Below are 20,370 nucleotides of genomic sequence, written 5' to 3'. Positions count from 1 at the left end.
TCAACTGAGATAATAATTGTATGATGTTTGGCACAATGCCTGGCACATACATAGTCAGTGCTATAAAAATGTAAACTGTTATTATGATTAACAGTAGTGAATGACTAAGAACCAATCATACCACCCATCCTTATTTACTTTTTTTGGTAGGTAATTTTTAAGTCAGATAAAATCACTTTTTATTTTTATCAACAATACTCTTCTTTTTCCTTTTAAAAATGTTTGCTTTTTTTTTTCTCATGAGCTTAACCAGTATCAACAAACATGGTCTTTTTTTTTTTTTTTTGGTGAGGCATTTGGGGTTAAATAACTTGTGCAGAGTCATACAGCTAATCATGTCTGAGGCTGGATTTGAACTCAGGTCATGGTCATTTCCTTATAAAAAGAATTTAAAATTTAATTTAGAATTTAAAATTTAATTTAGAGTTTAAATTATAAAAAATGAAATTTAGAATTAAAAAAAAGAATTTAAAAAGAATATCAATGAAATCATAAATCTCTCATATACAACTTGGTTTTCCTTAATTATATGTTAAATTTCACATCACATCACCAGCACTGCCCTGCTTGGACTCTTGTTTTCTGCTGTTTATTTTTTAAAATGTTTCATTGACACTTTCTTTCGTCTGTCACTACTCACCCCTTCACCTCTACAACTCCCCCCTCTCCTAATATAATAAAAGCTGCTCCTTGTAACAAATATAGTCAAACAAAATAAATTTATTCATAGGCGTGTCTGAAAATGTGTGTCACCCTGTACCTCAAATCCATCACCTACTCCACATGCTCTAAGAAACTTATTGAGTGAATGTCACAACATGAGGCTTGTAGGTAACCAACAGCTGTGGAGAAACAGGACCACTAAGCCATGAATGCTGTGTACAATTTAGATGTAGGATCTGAACACTTAACTGATTTAAAGTAGTGTTGTTGGCTGAAGGTATACCAGCACACATTCTTTAAATTGTTTTTGTCTTTCAGTAAGTACTGTCCAGCAGGCTGCCTGGTTCCTTATTTTGAGATTTCTGGAACTATTCCTCATGGATATAGAGATGTAAGTTGGATGTAGATTTTATTTTAAAAGTTCTACTTTGTAATACATTTTTTGTTAAAGTCCAGAGCAAGTAGGTGTACATTTTTCTTTTTTTCTTTTTTAAAATTAATTTATTTTGAATTATCAGCAATCACTTCCATAAGCTTTTGAGTTTTAAATTTTTCTCCCCCTCCCTCCCCACCTCTCTCCCCAAGACGGCATGTAATCTGATATAGGCTATACATATACATTCCTATTAAACATATTTTCACATTAAGAATTAGAACCAAGAGGAGGAACCACCAGAAAGAGGAAACAAAACACAATAGAAGAAAAAAAGAGCAAATAGTATGCATGCATTGATCTGCATTCAAACTCCATAGTTCTTTCTTTGGATGTGGACAGCATTTTCCATCCCGAGGCCTTTGGAGATGTCTTAGATCCTTGTATTGCTGACAAGGGTTAAGTCTATCAATATTAGTCATCGCAGAACGTTGCTGTTACCTTGTATAACGTTCTCCTGATTCTACTCGCTTCACTCAGCATCAGACCATGCAAGTCTTTCCAGGTTTTTCTGAAGTCAGCCTGTTCATCATTTCTTATAGCACAATAGTATTCCATTACATTCATGTACCACAACTTACTCAGCCATTCCCCAATTGATGGGCATCCTCTCAATTTCCAATTCTTTGCCACCACAAAAAGAGCTGCTATGAATATTTTTGTACATGTGGGTCCTTTTCCCATTTGTATGATCTCTTTGGGATCTAGCCCTAGAAATGCTATTGCTGGGTCAAAGGGTATGCGCATTTTTGTAGCCCTTTGGGCATAGTTCCAAATTGTTCTCCACAATGGTTGGATCATTTCACAACTCCACCAACAATGCATTAGTGTTCCAATTTTCCCACATCTTCTCCAACATTTATCATTTTCCTGTTTTGTCATGTTGGCCAATCTGATAGGTGTGATGTGGCACCTCAGAGTTGTTTTGATTTGCATTTCTCTAATTAAGAGTGATTTAGAGCATTTTTTCATATGACTATAGATGACTTTAATTTCTTCATCTGAGAACTGCCTGTTCATATCCTTTGACCATTTATCAATCGGGAAATGACTTGTATTCTTATAAATTTGTCTTAATTCTCTATATATTTTAGAAATGAAGCCTTTATCAGAGAGACTGGTTGTAAAAATTCTTTCCCAATTTTCTGCTTTCCTTCTAATCTTGGTTTTATTGGCTTTGTTTGTACAAAAACTTTTCAATTAAATGTAATCAAAGTTATCCATTTTGCATTTCATAACGTTCTCTGTCTCTTGTTTGGTCATGAATTCTTCCATTCTCCAGGTAAACTATTACTTATTCTCCAAGTTTGCTTATAGTATCAGCCTTTATATCTAAACTGTGAACTCATTTTTACTTTATTTTGGTATATATTGGTATATAGATACATACATATATTAAAAGGTATGTAAACTTTTAATGAATCCTCTTTTTTAGGAATTAGTGCTTTAGTGTTTTTAATTAACTTACTTCTGCTAATGGTGTCATTCTTCCAGTCACCAAAGCTTGCCACCTAGGATTCATCCTTGATTTTTCACTAATCTTTGCATATCTAATCAATTGTCATGTCTTCTTTATTCCACCTACTGAACATCCCTTTCATTTGTCCCCTTCTATTCATCACCTTAGTCTAGGTGGGACCTCACCACCTTTTGTCTACACTTTAGCTATAGCCTCCTGATGATAGTTATCTCCTCTCCCCACCCCCATTTGTTCTCCCTCTTCTCCATTCCATCTTCCAAGTGGCTGCTGGATTGATATTCCTAAAGTTCAGGATTGCCTGTCACTCCCTTTCTCTAGAAGTTTCGTTGGTTCTCTGTTGCTTTTAATACAAATACAACTCCTCTGGCATTTAAAGTCTTTTGGATTCTAGCTCCAGCCTGTATTTAGAAGCTGATTAAATATTCTATCTATTTGCTAGCATGTTTCATTTTCTGTAGTGGTATATTTGCACGGGCTGTCCTGCATGGTTGGAATGCTCTTATTACTTACTAACTGTTGGAGTTTTTAAGCACCTTTAAAGTTTCATCTCTGGTGCCACCTCCTTCAAGATTATCTGCCTGTTTCCCCTAGTTGTTAGTATTCCTCATGACCCCAGAGCACTGTGTATTTATCTTGTACGTATCCTGTATTTACCTGTCTGTGAACACATTGCATCTCTGCAGTAGAATATTAACCCATGGAGGACAGGGAATGTCTCCCTTTTTTGTTTTGGATCCCTTCTCACTCGCCACCCCCCATGTCTAGGATAGTTCCTGCCATATAGCAAGTATTTAATAAATCTTATTTGATTCCATCTGGTATGTATCTATATATTATTCACAAAAAACTTGTCATTTTATAAACTGTAGATCAAACAGTTAAAATGGTCTAAATATATTGTTTGTAACAGAAATAATCAAAAGAAAACTAATCTTGAGTATTTTCCTTTTCTTTTCCCCAAGTCATCTTCACTTTGCATGGCTGGTATACATGCAGGAGTTGTGTCAAATAATTTGGGTGGCCAGATCAGTGTTGTAATCAGCAAAGGTATACCATACTATGAAAGTTCTTTGGCTAATAACGTCACATCTGTAGTGTAAGTATTCTTGCTGTGTTGTGGATTTTTATTGGGAGGAAAGTTTATATTCTAATAATAACAAAATTATACATACCAAATGCTCATAAAATAAACATTCAAGGCACTTGAGAGTAAGACACTTTTTTACGTATTTAATTTTTTTGTAAATCAAAGGTTCTCTTTGGGTTGTAGATCCCTTTGGCAGTCTGGTTAAACCTATAGATCCATTCTTAGAATAATATTTTTGTTTTTGAAAATTCAGAATTGAAGGAAGTACTGTATTTCAGTTAGATTAATGAAAAATAAAGACCTGATTTTTTTTTTATTGAAGTTCATAGCCCCTCTTACAGTTATAAACTCTGTGGACTTGTTTGGGAGTCTATGGGGAATCCAGGTTAAGAATCTGATATAAATAGAGAAGAACTGGATCACTATTCTAGCATAGTATTTCCATACCTCCCCTCAACATTTTTATGGAAGTAGCACCGGTGAGAATCAAAATATGTGTGCTCTGATTACCTCTTGTGATCAAAAGTAATTGCATAAAGTACTTTGTAGCTATTTCCCATCAGTAAATAATATCACTTGGGGAATTTTTGAGGCTAAGTGAAAAACTCCTTTAGCATTTAGTAAACATTAAGCCCCTACTCTCTGCAATGACCTATACAAAGTAGTGGGGGACATTCAGTGATAGATAAGACATAATTTTTGCCCTCCAGAGGTTTGTGGCATGAGTGGTAACACATATGCACATCCTCATCTTCCATTTATATAGTACTTTAAAGTTTACAAAGTGCTTTCCATATATTCATTGAATCCTCATAACCCTATGATATATGTGCTGTTAACATCCCCATTTGGTAGGTGAAGAAGCTGAGAAAGCATTAATAGATTTAGAGCTATAAGGGTCCACAGAGGTCATCTAGTACAACCCCTTATTTTGTATGTGAAGTAGCTGAAGCCCATACAAGGTTATTCAAGGTGTCACATAGTCACTGAAGTTTGCAACCTAGGATTCATCCTTGGTTTTTCACTTACCTTTGCATATCTAATCATTTGCCAAATAGCAGAGCCAGGATTTAATAGCATTTACTCAAAGTGCTATTAAATTAGACAAGGGTGTGATCATTACTAACTTGGTGAAATCAGAGCAAACTTCATGGGGGAAGTACTGTTTGAACTGGGCTTTGCAGCACGGATACAAGCTCAGAAAACGCCATGAGCTAAGACAAAAAATTATAGGTCTTTAATCGGGAGAAGTTGTGTACTTTAACCATCTGATTGGAGAAGGGAGTATGGTGAGATAAGACTGGAAAAGGTAGGTTGGAGCCAATTCTGCCTCCTTCAATAGGCCAGATTATGAAGGGTCTTGAGAGATGGATGTCTGGATTGTCTTTGTTACACAGGGGAAGGCCATTGAAGATTTTTTAAGTCATAGAATAATGCAATCAGAGTTGTTCATTAGGAAATTTACTATCTCTAGGATCATAACATTTTAGAACAAGTAGGGGTACTAGTAAAGAAGTAGTAGAGATAATATAATACAATTCCTTTATAGATGATAGATTTGAGATTTGCTAAAAGACTTGAACTTGGGTCTTTTGACTACAAATGCAATATGTTTTGTACTATACCATGTTGTTCTTTTTTGTGCATTTATGTAATATCTACTTAGGCATCCTTGAAGTATTCCAAACCAGGAGAAGTTGAGGTAGAACATTAGTGTAGCAGAAAAATTTCCTTGTACAAATCATGTCTTCTCTATGTATTGTCATATAAAGAACACTTGGATAAAATACATGTGGTTAAGGCTTATTGAAACAAATCCCTTATCAAAGTTACCAAACCAATTTTTTATTTGAAATGAGAGAGGATTATATCGAATCCCAATTACATTCAGTCTGATTTCTCTTTTCTGTTTCCTCTAGGCCTATAATACAGATTTAGTTAGTCCTTTTTTTCGGTTCTACAGACAGGTAGTTTTCCAGTATCCTTTGGAGAGTTATAGAAAGGATAGGACCTTACTTTTCAAGAATGGTTTGAATGCATTACTCTAGAAAGGAGTGTATACTAGGTGACATCTCGGTGTTCTTCTAGTCCTGTGATGCTTCCACATTGTGAGATAATCAGTACTTTGCCTTGGCCTAGAGTTGCCTTAGTAATCAACATCCATTACTAGAATTCCAAACCCAATGTTGAATCACAAAATCAAAACTAAAACTTCTTTTTGGTTTTCAAGTATATGGACATATCCTCAAGGTTATACTGGTTGTATTAGAGTCAGGTTTTGTTCAATCTGTATGAGTAAATAGTGAGTGCTACTGACTAGGAATTGACTTTTGGTAGAATTAAAAATTTTTAAAGAAATAGATCCTCAGTTTATTTTGTGGTAAAACTCCCCCTCCCCCCAACATATTTTTTTCGCTGAATAACCTAAATTGTCCCAGGCATTTAATTTTTTTCAGTTCCTATGGCTGACACTTTATTCATTAGAAGCAGAAAATATGGGAAATTTTCTTTCTTTGGGGGGTTACCCTCTTTTTTCAGTATAAAAAATAATCTGATATTGCCACATTAAAGCAGCTTTACTTTTGTAAACGGAGTGATGTGGAAAGTCTAGGTTTTCATGTATTATGTGACTCAGTGAAATTTTGTCTTTTGTTTTCTGTAGGGGACAGTTGTCTGCAAGTCTGTTTACCTTTAAAACCAGTGGTAAGTCTGTTATTGACTTTAACATTTAATTAGAAATCAATAAAATGCCAATCTTAATGAATTAGGAGTCCTACATTCATTTGCCATTGTTTGTAATTTAGTTGGCCAAGCACTTATGCAGAGATTGCTGTTTGAACACCAAAGAGTAAATGATAGGGAGAATATAAAAGAAATAGAAGACAAGAGCCGTTTTTAAACAGGCAACTAAAATATGCAACTATGAAATGACTCAAAACCAAAAATGTATGCATGCATGAAATGGTCTACAGGAAGCCTCTTATTGACATATTCTCAGTAATATAAAAATGCTGAAAAAATAATAAAAATTTATAAAAGCTTCAGTGGATCCTGGCCCTCCCTCCACCCCCAACCCATACCCACTTTGGAAATCTCAGCCGTCAAAGGGCCATCTGTGGCCTGGTGGCCACAGATCTCACTTGTAGCCCTCCCTCACCAGTCCCAAGGGACCTGTAGTCATAGTTTTCACCCATTACAGTCCATCAGAAAACATTTATCAAGTGTGTGGTATGTATTAGCCACTGTCCCAGTCACTGAACAAAACAAATACAAAGAATAAAGCAGTTTCTCTACTCCTAAGAAGCTTACTGTTTTCCCTGCTACTACTGAACAAAAGTAGATTTAATGGGAGGGCAGCAAGAGATTGAGAGATCAAAATTTTGTAGGGATTCAGAGGCACATTACTTTTGTGAAATTAAGTGAAATTTAAGTGAAAATTAAGTGTAAGTAAGTGAAAATTAAGACATGAGATAAAACATTCTGCTTAACAAATTGGAATTAAAATATACTTTGATGCATCTATGATATCATTAATGGTCATAATCCGTCCTCTAGTACAATTCACCATCCTTCAGTATCTTCTTGAGTGTTGTTCTTCTCAATGAGTATTCCCTTGGGATCTACCCAACATGCTGGAAGCCTTCTTCTGGTCTTTTTGTTACATCACAGGTGCTAGTTTAATGCTCTAGCTGTCATCCCTTGATTTCATAATAAGACCAGTCCACACCTTTTCCAGTCTTTCATGTCTCAAGAATGTCTTTAATAACACTTCTTATACACATGATGCTGTTAGCATTATACTGTAGCCTGCATGCACCCATTTTGAGCCACCTGCAGATTTGATTCTTCTCTGATAGTGTTCTATGATCCACAGCCACATACGATCCCTGGGAGAGTATTGGCATTAAAATTATTTGCTTTGACAGGAATGAGCAGTTTGGAGTCACTGAGAGTGATGTATGATTGTCCATCTTCAGTGCATATTCAAAATACACTGCTTGAATGGGCAGCCTTTCCAACTGCCCATCATAAGCTTGGCAGTAGATCTTATTTACTTGGTTTTTCCCTGGGAGGGTTGTGAGCACAGTCACTTTTGAGTGACTCTGAATCTCACTGAAGAGATCCTGTCATGTTCCAGGGTCCATGCAGTAAACACAATGTCATCTAGAAACAGAAGCATGGTGCCTATCATCAATAGGGAGTCTCTTTCATTTGCACTTTACACTGTATCCTCCATGATACTAGTAAATTGCCTGTGGTGGACATGTCTTTTTGTTCATAAATATATGTATGTATCTGTATGTATCAATATAATAGCCTTTGAAATTGGCCAAAAATAAGTGGGGAAATGGTGGATGTTAGTGATCCTTGAAAGCAAGACCATTTGTCTTTAATGAAAGAGCCTGAAGGTTGACCCTCAAGGAATCATTAAAAATTTAATAGTTTAATAAATAAATTTAATTATTTTGTGTATTAGTTTTTGGCCAAGGATTTACTTCCTCCAGACAAGAAGAATGTAAATAGAAAAAGAAAGGAATGATAAATCAAATTTACCATCTTTAATGTTAGATGCGAGTGGTTTGAATTCCCATAAAATAAACCAGTATGTCACTTTCAAGAATCTTAATGTATAAAGTTTTAACTAGTTTAAAATTGAGTAGCAGACAAAAATAAAATGGTAGGTCCTTGAGGGAAAGGACCCTGATTTTGTTTTTGTCTTTGTATCCTCAGTGTCTGTCCCAGTCCTCTGCATGTACCAGTTGCTTAGTACATATTTGTTGAATTGTAAATAAAGATTGTCCACAGAAAGAGATACATAATATCTAAGATACTCCACCCTAGCCAGGCTTGATCTGGAAAATTGTCTCCAGTTATGGACACCACATTTTATAAAGGATAGCCAATAGGGTGGTAAGGACCTTGAGAGATGATTTGAAGGAACTAGAAAGTTTAGACTAAAGAATGTAAGACCTAGGGAGGCCATAGTTATTAAGTCTGAATATTGAAAGATTATCATGTAGAAGGAGGATGAAGCTTGTTCTGGTTAAGCCTCTGCAGACAAGTCTGGAAACAAATAGGCTTAATGTGATAGAAGGGGGAAAAAAGGATTATACATAAAATTATATAAAATAAAAGGATTATATATAATTTATATGTAAGGACTTTTGGCAGAGCTGAAAGGAACAGAATGTGGGTAACTAAGTTGGTAGAAATGTTTATATGTTGATTTTAATTTTTTAAAATGTAAAGTGTTATAAAATGTATTTAAATGAGTTTTTGGTGTTTAAATCTAAGTTAATAGTAAACCATTTTAACAAAGAATAAGAAATAAAAGACAAAGTGAGAGAGTTGATAAGGTGGCTCATAACATTTTCAAGGAAAGGTGGCTCTTGAGGCAATCAGAAGTGATTGAGGGGGGCAGCTAGGGATGTGGTGGATAGAGTGTGGGCTCTAGAGTCAGGAAGACCTGAGTTCAAATCCGGCCTCACACACATAATACTTACTAGCTATGTGACTCTGGGCAAGTCACTTAACCTCTATTGCCTAGCAAAAAACCAAAAAAGTGATTGGGCTTTGATTGAATTGAAAATTTCTGTTTGTTGGATGAAAATATTATTAACTTTCCTTGTGGGATAGAAACTTAGATTTTCATACTTCAGAACTTATAGTCTTGAAATGTATGTATACAAATATGTGTAAGCCAAAAATCAAATTCTGACAGTAGTACAATTTCCATTTGAAAGCCTAGTTTTTTGTTTGTTTTAATTGAAGGCTGTTATGGAACACTGGGGATGGAATCTGGAGTTATCCCTGATTTTCAGATCACAGCATCATCTGTGTGGACTGACTACCCAGGGCAGCAGAATAGTTGGAAACCTGAAAAGGCTAGACTGAAAAAACCCGGGCCCCCTTGGGCTGCTGGTGAAACGAATAAATACCAGTGGTTACAAATAGATATGAATAAGGAAAAGAAAATAACAGGTAAGCGGCACCTCTTATTTAAGAACAAGTTGTGATAGTAATATTGAGGAACTCTTAGAGAAAGGAAGACTTGCATGACATACTACAGTTTTCTCCTTGACCCTATTGTTTGGCATTTTAATCAGTGGCTTGAAGACATAGGAGGCGTGCTTATGAAGTTTGGGGTTGATACAAAACTAGTGGGATAACAAGAACATTGATGACAGAATCAGAATTAAAAAACATCTCAACAAGCAGGAGCTTATGGGCCAAAATATAACTGAAATTTAACAGGGATAATTTTAAAATATCTTGCCGTTACGTCCAAAATTTTAATTATGCAAGTGTAGACTAGAGAGGCCTAGCCTAACAGGAATTATCCTGTGAAAAACAAAAGTCATTTAGCAAGTTCTCTGTGAATCAACAGTTGGTGTCTACCAAAATTGCTAATTCAGGTCTTGGTGTTTATTAGTGGACACCTGGAGAACTGGAGCATATGTTTTGAATATTGGGAACCACATTTTAATCATTACTGACAAATTAAAGAATATCTGGAGAGGAAACTAGGCTGATGAAGAATCAAGAAATCATTTATATGTGCAGTAGTTAAAGAGCCAGTGTTTGTTTGGTTTTTTGTGTATGTGCGTAAAAAATATTAATATAATATATTAGTAATCACAAACATTGCACATACAAAAAACAACAGAAAAATTGTATATCAAGTCATTTATCTTTATTGCGGATGATGGCTTTTAAAATATATATTAAAAAATTTTTAAATTAAATTTCACTTTAACAAAAATTAATTTTCTGTCGTCTTTTGACCCATTTGGAAAAAAAGAAAAAAGAAAAAAACTCTTATAAGAAATCTACGTAGTCAAGCAAAACAAATTCCTGCGTTGGTCACATCCAAAAAGTATTTGTCTCATTCTGCACTCTTAGTCCATTGCCTCTTTGTCAGGAGGTAGGCAGCATGCTTCATCACTGCTCTGCTGGAGTCATGATTGGTCTGATCAGAGTTCTTAAGTATTTCGAAGTTGTTTGTCTTTATCATATTTTTGTTATTGTAGAATACATTAATTTTATTCATGTACCACAATTAGTTCAGCTATTCCTCAAGTGATAGACATCCCCTTGATTTCTAGTTCTTTTGTATTAAAATAAGACCTCTTATAAATATTTTTGTTTATTTGAGGCCATCTCCTCACTGATCTCTTTAGAATATTTAATAGACGTAGTGGTGTATCAGCAGGTCAAAGGGTATACACACTTTAGTGACTTTTTTTGGATATTGTTCTAAAGTGATTTCTAGGATGGTCAGACCCATAAGAAGAGATGTTTAACTAGAAAAAGAGAACACTTAGAGTAGAGAGGACATGATTGGTGTCATCATATTGAAAGGCTGCTCTGGGAAAGAGGGGAATAAACTTGTCCTGTATTGTTCTAGAGCACAGGTGGGGAACCTGTGGCCTTGAGGCCACATGAGGCCTTCTAGATCTTCAGGTGCAGCCTTTTGACTAAGTCCCAAATTTTACAGAACAAATCCTTTTATTAAGGGGATTTGTTCTGTGAAGTTCGGATTCAATCAAAGGGCCGCACTTGAGGATCTAAAGGGCCACATGTGGCCTCGAGATTGCAGGTTCCTCACCCCTGTTCTAGATGATTAGAGCTAAGGCCAATGGATGGGGGAGGTGGGATTTTTAAACTTCTAAACTTTGTTTTTCAAACAGCTTCTAACAGAGCTCTCCAAATGGAATAGGTTGCTGTTTGTAAGGTAAAGTGACTTTTCCATTATTGGAAATGTTCAAGCACAGGTGTAGATAAATAAGGTAACAAGCATTTTTTAATTGCCTACTGTGTGCTAGAATTGTGCTAGGCATGGGATTTTGAGCCGAAGAACTTAGAGAGCCTCTGGTCCAGGGTTCTTAATCTAGCACCTGTAAACTTGTTATTTTTAATATTTATTTGATTTCCATTTGAATCTCATATGTTTTATTTTATTCATTTAAGAAGATTCACCAAACTGCCAAAGGGGTTCTTGATACCCCTGATCCAAGCAAAGTAGCTTATCCAAGGTCAGCCAATAAGCATCAGAGCTGGGATTTATGCCCAGGGCTTCTGACTTCAGATCAAGGTCTCTTTCCACTTCTGTCTTCTCTCTAGTACCGGTATAGGTGAGGTTAAGTTACTTCTAAGGTCTCTTCCAAATCTAAGATTGTGGTTCTGGTTCTTGGTGTAAGAAAGAGGTTCAGTTGAAATTAGCACGTTGGCAACTAAGTGATAGGGTTTTAACCTTTCCTCAGCCAACACTAAAAGTCTTAGAATTTTATTAAAGAATAGTAGAATTTATACTGTTTTATTGTCCATTTTTTAAAAGTATTTTAACTGCTTTTTAATCCTGTATTCTGTTATAACTCTGAAACGATAATCTCTTAAACTATTAAAGTATATGTTGGAGAAATGGAAAAGAACTTGAAAGTATTTTCCATATGTCTTGATTTTGTCAGTAAATATTGTTACTTTGTAAAGATTTTCTGTCAGAAATAATTGAATTGGACTGGTTCAAGAAAATTTAGTTAAAGGAGAAATGGATTTATTTTGCTTTCATGCTTAAGGCTGTGAAGAAATCAGTTGCATGATCATATCTGTTAAATTTTATTGCTTATTCTGAAATAGTGAGTGATAACATAATTGAGATATATTTCCTAATTCTGCTTAAATTATTCCAAAACAAACCTTTTCCCCTCCCCTTCCCCCCATATTAACCCCACACACCCACCCACCACCACCACCACCACTACCACTAAGCTTGTTATCAGGCCCGAACTTTTCCTGGCTCCATTGAAGAAAGGAATTCAAGGATAGTTACGTTTTTATGTTAACACTACTCATTATATCTCCAATACAAATGTTTACAAAAAATAAGTAACAGAAGACTTGATCATTTGTTAATGCTGGAATACTTCAGTCATTGGAAGTTGGGCATTTATGACAATAAACCTTAATGTTCACAGGCATTATAACCACTGGATCAACCATGATAGAGCACAACTACTATGTGTCTGCCTATAGAATTCTATATAGTGATGATGCACAGAAATGGACAGTGTATAGAGAACCTGGTATTGAACAGGATAAGGTAAAATTATTACTATTTACTCTATTATAGATAGGTTTACAAAGTAAATACAGTATTCAGAAATGGAACATTTATTGAGAGTCTAGGGCATCTTTCTAAGTGACATGTTAGATTAATTTTTTTCATTTTCAGGAATGTGATTTCAGTAAGCTGGTACAAGTGAAAATCTAGATCAGTCTACATACATAATTAAAAATAAGATCAGAGAGAGTTAAAGAGAACGTTGTCTCATATCTCCCTCTTCTGGTTATTTTGGGTAAGGTATTAATCCTTGGCCTTTAACAACTTGATACGCTAAAATTACAAAATGTTAAGTAATGTTTATTTCTTTGGGTTACATAATTGTCTAATACAGGATGAGATAAAAGTTCATGTAGACCTGTATTGAAAATGACTAATGGTAGTACATAGGGATTTTGAATTCCATTCTGTAGACTAAAGACTACAGTTGTGATCAAAATTTTTAATTTAAAAGTGTTGTTTTGATTCATTTATATATTTACATATATGAATTTCTGAATTTTTCTCACCAAGTTTTTAAAATAGTTGACAAAATATTAATTGAATTTATCATAGAATGAGCCTTTATAATTATATTTTTTAGAAAATAAAACCCAAGAGTAATCGAGACCATAATTTTCTGGCTTACTGTTATAGATTCAGAACTGGGGGCCCAGAGTGGTTGAGTCAGCCTACAGTCTCAGGGGTGTTATGTAGCAGAGGGTAGGATTCAAACCCAAGTCTTATATAACTCCAAATCCATGACTCCTTTCCAGTGTATAGTTATCTGTGAAAATAGTTGGCCTGTTGCGTTATCATACAAGATTAATTGCTTTGTGATATTAAGATTAATTCTGCAGGTTAGGGGAGTATTAAGAAAAACTCCATTACATTTCTTATCACTAGTAGAGAGAATTATTAAGTAGGAGTTTAACTCCAATAAAAGAATGACTAATACTACTTTTTGTTTAATTAGCTAATTCATAGCATTATACAGAATGTATTCACAGATCTTTTAGGGTAATTGGAAACCGAAGCCTGTTTACAGAATCATAAAGCATTTATTAATCATCTACTATGTGCCAGGCATTGTGCTGAGTACTGGGGATATAAAAAGTAGTCTCTGCTGTCAAGGAGTTCACAGGCTAATGGAGGAAACTATGCAAACAACTGTAGGATAGGATATAGAGTAGGATAGGATATATTACAGGATATTATATTATAGGATATGGAGGTAGTCACAGAGGAAAGAGGCCTGGAAAGACATCTTAATGAAGGTGAGACTTAGAGACTTGAAGGAAGCCATAGAAACCAGCACATTGAGATGAAGAATGAGAGTTCCAGGCTTTGGAGGTCAGCCAGTGAAAATGCTTTGAGTTGGGTTAGAGTATCCTGTGCAAGGAACAGCAGGGAGGTCAGGTCACTGGAGAGTAGGAAAGTGGATGGAGGGGAGGAAGGCATAAAAAGACTGGAAAAGTAGGAAGGGGCCAGGTTGTGAAGGACTTTGAATGCCAAGCAAAAGATTTTATATTTGACCCTAGAGGTACTAAGGAGCCACTGAAGTTAATTAATTGACTGGGAAACGGGTGACGTGATAAGGCCTATACCATAGGAAAATGAATTTGATGGTTACAAATGGTTTGAAGTGAGGAGAGACCGGAGACAGGGAGACTGACCAGCAGGCCATTTCAGTAGCCTAGGCCTGAGGTGATGAGGGCCTGTATTGGAGTGGAGGCAGTGCTAGAGTAGAGAAGGAAGCATATGCTAGAGATGTTAAGAAGTTTGGATTGATAGGACTTGGTAAATGATTGATTTAGGGGATGAGAGTATGAGGAGCCCAGGATGACACCTAGGTTGTAAATCTTTATAACTGGGAGGGTGATGGTACCACCAAAAGTAATAGGGAAGTGAAAAAATGAGGGAAAGGTTTTAATAGCGAGTTCAGTTTTGGACATGTTGAGTTTGAGATGTCTGTGAGACAGACAATTTGAGATGTCTAAATAGGTAGTTCAGTATGCAGTAATATTTCATTTCATCCTCACAACAACCCTGGTAGAGGTAGTGCTTATCCTTATTTTACAGATGAGGAAATGGAGGCAAATGAGTTAAGTGACTTCCCCAAGGTCACACAGCTAGTTAAGTGTCTGAGGCTGGATTTGAATTTAGGTCTTCCTGACTTCCAGCCCAACTCTCTATCCACTGCTGCCACCTTGCTGCCTGCATAAGGTATTCGAAACTGAATGACTACCTCGCTTATCTTATTATCTTAAGATTTTTTTGCATCTTCTCTTGGTAACTCATACTAACATCCGATACCCATTCTAATGTTTTCTGTTGTACAACTTCTCCTATTTCAGTTACCTCATTTATTCCACATTTAGTCTATCTCTATAGACTCATGGACTTTTACCATCTCACCTTGTATCAGACAGTTGTGTTGCACAAAGAGAATAATTCTAGTTCAAGGTTTTCCACTCAATTGACTTCTAAGGTTCTTTGGGATTTATAATATTGGAGTCTGAGAGTATTTTCTTTCTTATGTCTGCATGTGTGTATGTGCTTCACATATAAGTCTCATAATTCTTTCTTATATATATTATTATTAAAAGTCCTTTATTAATTTAACTCACCTCCTTATATGAATGTACCTGCTGTTCCTCAACATGGCACCTGTTCCTCAGCTGCACTTCTTTTTCAACCCCAGCAGAAATTATTGGGGACAGGGTGCCATTATTAGCAGTGTTCTTCTGTTCTGCTACTACATTCCCCCCTTCCTCCAGCCTTCATTATGCCTTCATCCTGGCTACTCACTCTTCTTCCGTTGCCCTCATGCCTCCCTTCACACATTGCTGTTATTCCCTCAACTCCTCTTTACCCTTCATGCTGGAGCCTTTTCTCCATTCTTCACTTTCTTTTTCTAGATTGTCTGTTCCTGTCCCTGTACACATTTCCGATTTTTCTGTCTGCAAATCTTGCTCCGGGTCATAGAAACTGTTTTAAAATTGTAAATATTATAAGAAGTAGATAGAAGTGATTTGAACATGGGGGAATTGCTATTCTCAAGGCTGACATATCAAGAGTCATGTTCTTAGTCACCCAAGTTGGAATTCTAAATGTATTTTTCCTCTTTCTGTTGTTTAAAAAAAAACCAGTGTGATACTTCTTAAAAGTAGGTTTTATTGATGCCTTTTACTTTTACCTCATTGCCACTTCCTGATAAACTGTCCCCCTTCCTTGAAAATAGATATGCCAACTAACCAAGTGATTGTCTATATTCAAACTTATTTATTTGTTTTATGTTTGGCTAGCAGTAGGGTTAAGTGACTTGCCCAGGGTCACATAGCTAGTAAATGTCAAGTAAATGAGGTCAAATTTGAACTTAGGTCCTCCTGACTCCAGGGTTGGTACTCTATCCACTGCGCCACCTAGCTGCCCCTGCTATATTCAAATTTAAATTCGAATTTAAACTAAATTCACAGAGTATTCAATTTTCCCAACTTTATTGCCTTCTACCACCAAAAGGGAGGTAGTGTTTAATCAGAGCTCTTAGAAATATTGTCATAAATATTGATTAGTTATTCCAGTGCTGCTAGTACTATAATTTAACCAAACCCTGGGAAAACAGGTTTCTAGGCTAGTCAGTAAAAGACACTCAATCATTTGTAACATTGTTTTTATGGCTTACTTTAAGATAAATATTTGGTACACAAATGTCTGCACAAGCTGGATACTGTTCATAAAAGTATGTCCTGATTCATCAATGGTTGGATGACCCATTTTTCAAGTATATTTTAGAGGAGATGCCTTTTGGGTCACTGAGTTCCCTTCCAGCTCTCCAATTCTATGATTCTGTGATTGATTGTCATTATCCTCTCATGCCTAAATGGCTGCATCAGTTTTTTCTTTTAATCTTGTATTTTTATATCACCTTCCTTAAATTTTCATTTAATTATTTATTTTAGCAAGCATTTATTATCTGTCATTCCCACTTCTTTCCCTCATTTTCCCTCTACAATTGAACAGTTCAAAAAAAAAACAACCTCAAAAAACCAAAACCTTTATAACAAAACAGATTCCCACATTGGGCATGTCTGATTATGTCTCATTCAGCATTTTAAGTCTAGCCCTTCTCTGGCAGGAAGGGAGCAGGACTAAATATTTTGTGAGGCCTGTACATTCAGGCTTCAGGGAATGGTGATTTTTCCATTGCGGTTATCATCAGAGTTCTAAAGCTTTTCAAAGTTAATTTTCTTTAGTTTGCACTTCGCTCTGCTTCAGTTCATTGAGGTCTTCCCAATTTCCTCTGAGACTGTCCATTTCATCGTTTTTTTCAGTAATATTCCATTACATTCATTTACCATCATTTGTTTATCCATTCCTTGATAAGTGGTTTAGGGCTGTTATGAAAAGCTGCAGTGAGTACTGTGGTACACATGGGTTTTCTTTCCTCTTTCTTTGATCTGTTTGAAGAATAGGCCTAGTAGTGGTGGTGTTGAGTCAAGGGATATGCACAGGTTAGTGACTTTTTGGGATATAGTTCCAGATTGCTTTCCAGAATGACTAGACCATTTCCCAGCTCCACCAAAAGCAGGATAGTGTCCCTATGTTCCTGAAGCTCCTTCAGCGTTTGTCATTTTCTTCTCTTGTCATCTCTTGTCTTCTCTGCTGATTTGATGGCTGTGAGGTAGAACCTCAGTTGCTTAATTTGCGTCTCTAGTTATTAGTGATTTGGAACATTTATTTCATTTGGTTGTTGGATGCTTTCCTGCCTCAACTCCACCTCTTGGATTCACTGGTTTCCTTCCACACCTAGCTTAAATGCTACTTTCCATGCAGCTCTTCCTTAGTCCCCCCAAATGCTAGAGCTTAGCTTCCCTTCTTCCCTTCTATCTGTTTTATGGTGTTTTAAATACAGCTCTGTATGTGCAGGTTGCTTTTCCTGTTAGATTGTAAATTTCTTAAGGGGAGAGACTGTTTCTTATTTGCCTTTGGATCTCTAGTGCCTAACTTTATGCCTGGCAGCCAGTTGGTGCTCAGTAAATCCTAGTTGATTTATTAATTGATTTGATGTCAGATATCCCATATCTAAATAAGATCGTACAACATACACAAGAATTCATCTTCTAGCTTTTGCTCGAAGATCTGTAGTGAGGCAGTACATTCTACTTTGAGACAGCTGTTAGGAAGTTTTTCTTACATCAGGTAACCTAAATCTCCCTTCTGTAGTTTCCTGGTTCTGCCCTCCAAAGCCAAGCAGAGTAAGGTTAATCTTGTTAAATATGATCATGATCCTTCAGATCCTTTGGACAGCTCTCATGTTCCTCCTACGTCCTCTCTTCTGCAAGTTAAACATCTCCAATTCAGTTCTCATGATGTAATTTAGAACCCTTTATTATATTATTTGTCAAACTCTGCTCTATGGTTCATCAGTGTTTTTTGAAACAAAGTGTGGTTCATATTGATTTTAGGCTGCTATTCAACTTCCTTGTTTAGCATCTCAAATCTAAGTATTGTAAGTTGGTTATTTGACTTTGTAGAATCTGTAGTTAATGATATTTTTAGCATTCTGTATCTGTTGAATGTGTGAGTTTTGAGAAGTGAAGTTAGAACTAGAACTTTATGCTCACCTGAATAACTAATTTTCCTTCAGGCTACTTGTAGACTGCCTTTGCCACAGATTAGTGGCTATTTACATTCTAAGACTACCTAATAACATCATCCAGGTGGAGTGCAAATCTAGCCTCAGCCACATGCTAGCTCTGTGACCCTGGGAAGTCACTTAACCTCTTTGTCTTATCTTTAAAATGGGGATGATAATAGCACCTATTTTGCTGGGTTATTTTGAAAATCAAATGAGATAATAATGATTGTAAAGAATTTAGCACAGTGCCTGGCATAGAGTAGGCACTATATAAATGTTAACTATTATTTTTGGTCTCTTATGGAAGATCAGTGAGAGATGTAGAGATATAGGATTCATAAGATTTGTCAACTAATGTTTTTAGTGTTTTTGATATAAATAGGTTTTGTGTTTTGTCAAATATGTTCTTAATCGTTTTTAATGTTGAAATAAATTTTTATCTTTTGGTTAAACCTTAAAAAAAACAACTGACTGGGAAACTGTCCTGATTGTTATTTTCCTGTAGGGGGAGACACATTTCTAGTATATGTGAGTGAACTCTCACTTTTAGTTTTCTTAATTCATACTGAAGGATTACAAAGAAAAGCACATGAGCAAACTTCCCTCTGTCCATGACTTTTCCTCTTTATGTAAACTGTTACTTAGAATTAAAATTAATGTATTTATATCCATGTAAATTACTATTGTGAGCACATTTGTATTTTTACTTCCATCTTCCTTACCCTAATTAGAACCTTTAAAGCTGCCAATCCAAAAGTCTCATTAATTTCTTGAGTCATTTGAAGACAGTATGCATATTCCATATCAAAAAAAATTATCAAGCATCTTGCTAGTTTTCCAGTTATTGGTGTTCAGTGTTTAAAGAAACACATTTTTGTTCGTTTTTTGTTTTGCATCACTTTCATTTTTGAACTTATACTTCTCTCTTTTCCTACCCAGTGAACTATCCTGTCTTTGTAACAAAGAATAAAAAGGTGGGGGAAGAGCAGTTCAAGAGAATTAACTAGCATATTAAATGAGTCCGATAGTATAAGCAGTGTTCCCCAGCCATGATCTCCACCTCTGCATAGAAGGGAGGATCATTTTTAATCTTTTTTTTTTGTGGGGGCCAAACCTTGGTTATTATAATTGCCCAGTCAGTGTTAAGTTGATTTTGACTTTTCATTTACATTGTTGGAATCATGATGTCTATTGATTTTCTGGTTCTACATCTTTACTCTGCTTTAATTTATATAAATGTTTTCATGCTTCTCTGAATTCTTTGTATTTGTCATTTGTGAAGGATCTGTAATATTCCAGTGTTCTTGTGACATACTTGTTTAGCTCTCCTCAGTCATTGGGCAACTTACTGGTTTCTAGTTCTTTGCTACAACAGAAAGGGCTGTTATGCATATTTTGGTTCCCTGTGTATTTTAAAAATCATGTTTAGTTATTGTCACATGTTTAGTTACTGTTAGTTGTTGGTTAGCTGTCATTAAGGACACAGAGAAAGAAGTAATACATATTAAACTAGATCTTTGGAATCTATTCAGTTCTCGTTGATATAAAATACAAATTTTTGGTTTTTTCCTAGATATTTCAAGGAAACACAGATTACCACCAGGATGTACGTAATAACTTCATCCCACCCATTACAGCACGTTTTGTTAGAATTAATCCCATACAATGGCAGCAGAAAATTGCAATGAAAGTGGAGTTGCTTGGATGTCAGTTTATTCCTATAGGTAAAGAACAGTATGTAGTTGAACTGTATGTGTATTTAAATTGATTTTGTTTTTGTTTTGACCAATCTTACCAAAGACTGGAGGGAATGTAGTTTATATTTTGAAGTGTTAGGATTACATTACCTTAAATGGATATAAAATTGTATCTTTTTGTTCTGTGAGCTTTCAGTTTATTTGGCAAGATACCTAGTTTTCAAATATTGTCATAAGTGACCATAGGATAAAGTGGGAGGTGGAGTCTT

At 35.6% G+C, this 20,370-nt stretch overlaps 1 protein-coding gene across 1 annotated transcript in view; it reads left to right on the top strand.

The window, feature by feature from the left end:
- The window catches only part of DCBLD2 (discoidin, CUB and LCCL domain containing 2), a 107,701-nt gene that overhangs the window by 55,175 nt on the left and 32,156 nt on the right, over window positions 1-20,370 (top strand). The window contains 6 exon segments of the mRNA XM_020978334.2: window positions 982-1,054; window positions 3,539-3,672; window positions 6,326-6,366; window positions 9,436-9,645; window positions 12,639-12,763; window positions 19,978-20,128. Of these exon segments, the coding sequence (XP_020833993.2) occupies window positions 982-1,054; window positions 3,539-3,672; window positions 6,326-6,366; window positions 9,436-9,645; window positions 12,639-12,763; window positions 19,978-20,128 (734 nt within the window).

This window comes from Phascolarctos cinereus, unplaced genomic scaffold, assembly GCF_003287225.1.
Source record: "Phascolarctos cinereus isolate Bilbo 61053 unplaced genomic scaffold, phaCin_HiC Scaffold_726;HRSCAF=1367, whole genome shotgun sequence".
Lineage (NCBI taxonomy): Eukaryota > Metazoa > Chordata > Mammalia > Diprotodontia > Phascolarctidae > Phascolarctos > Phascolarctos cinereus.
This window is presented reverse-complemented; position numbering and strand designations above follow the sequence as displayed.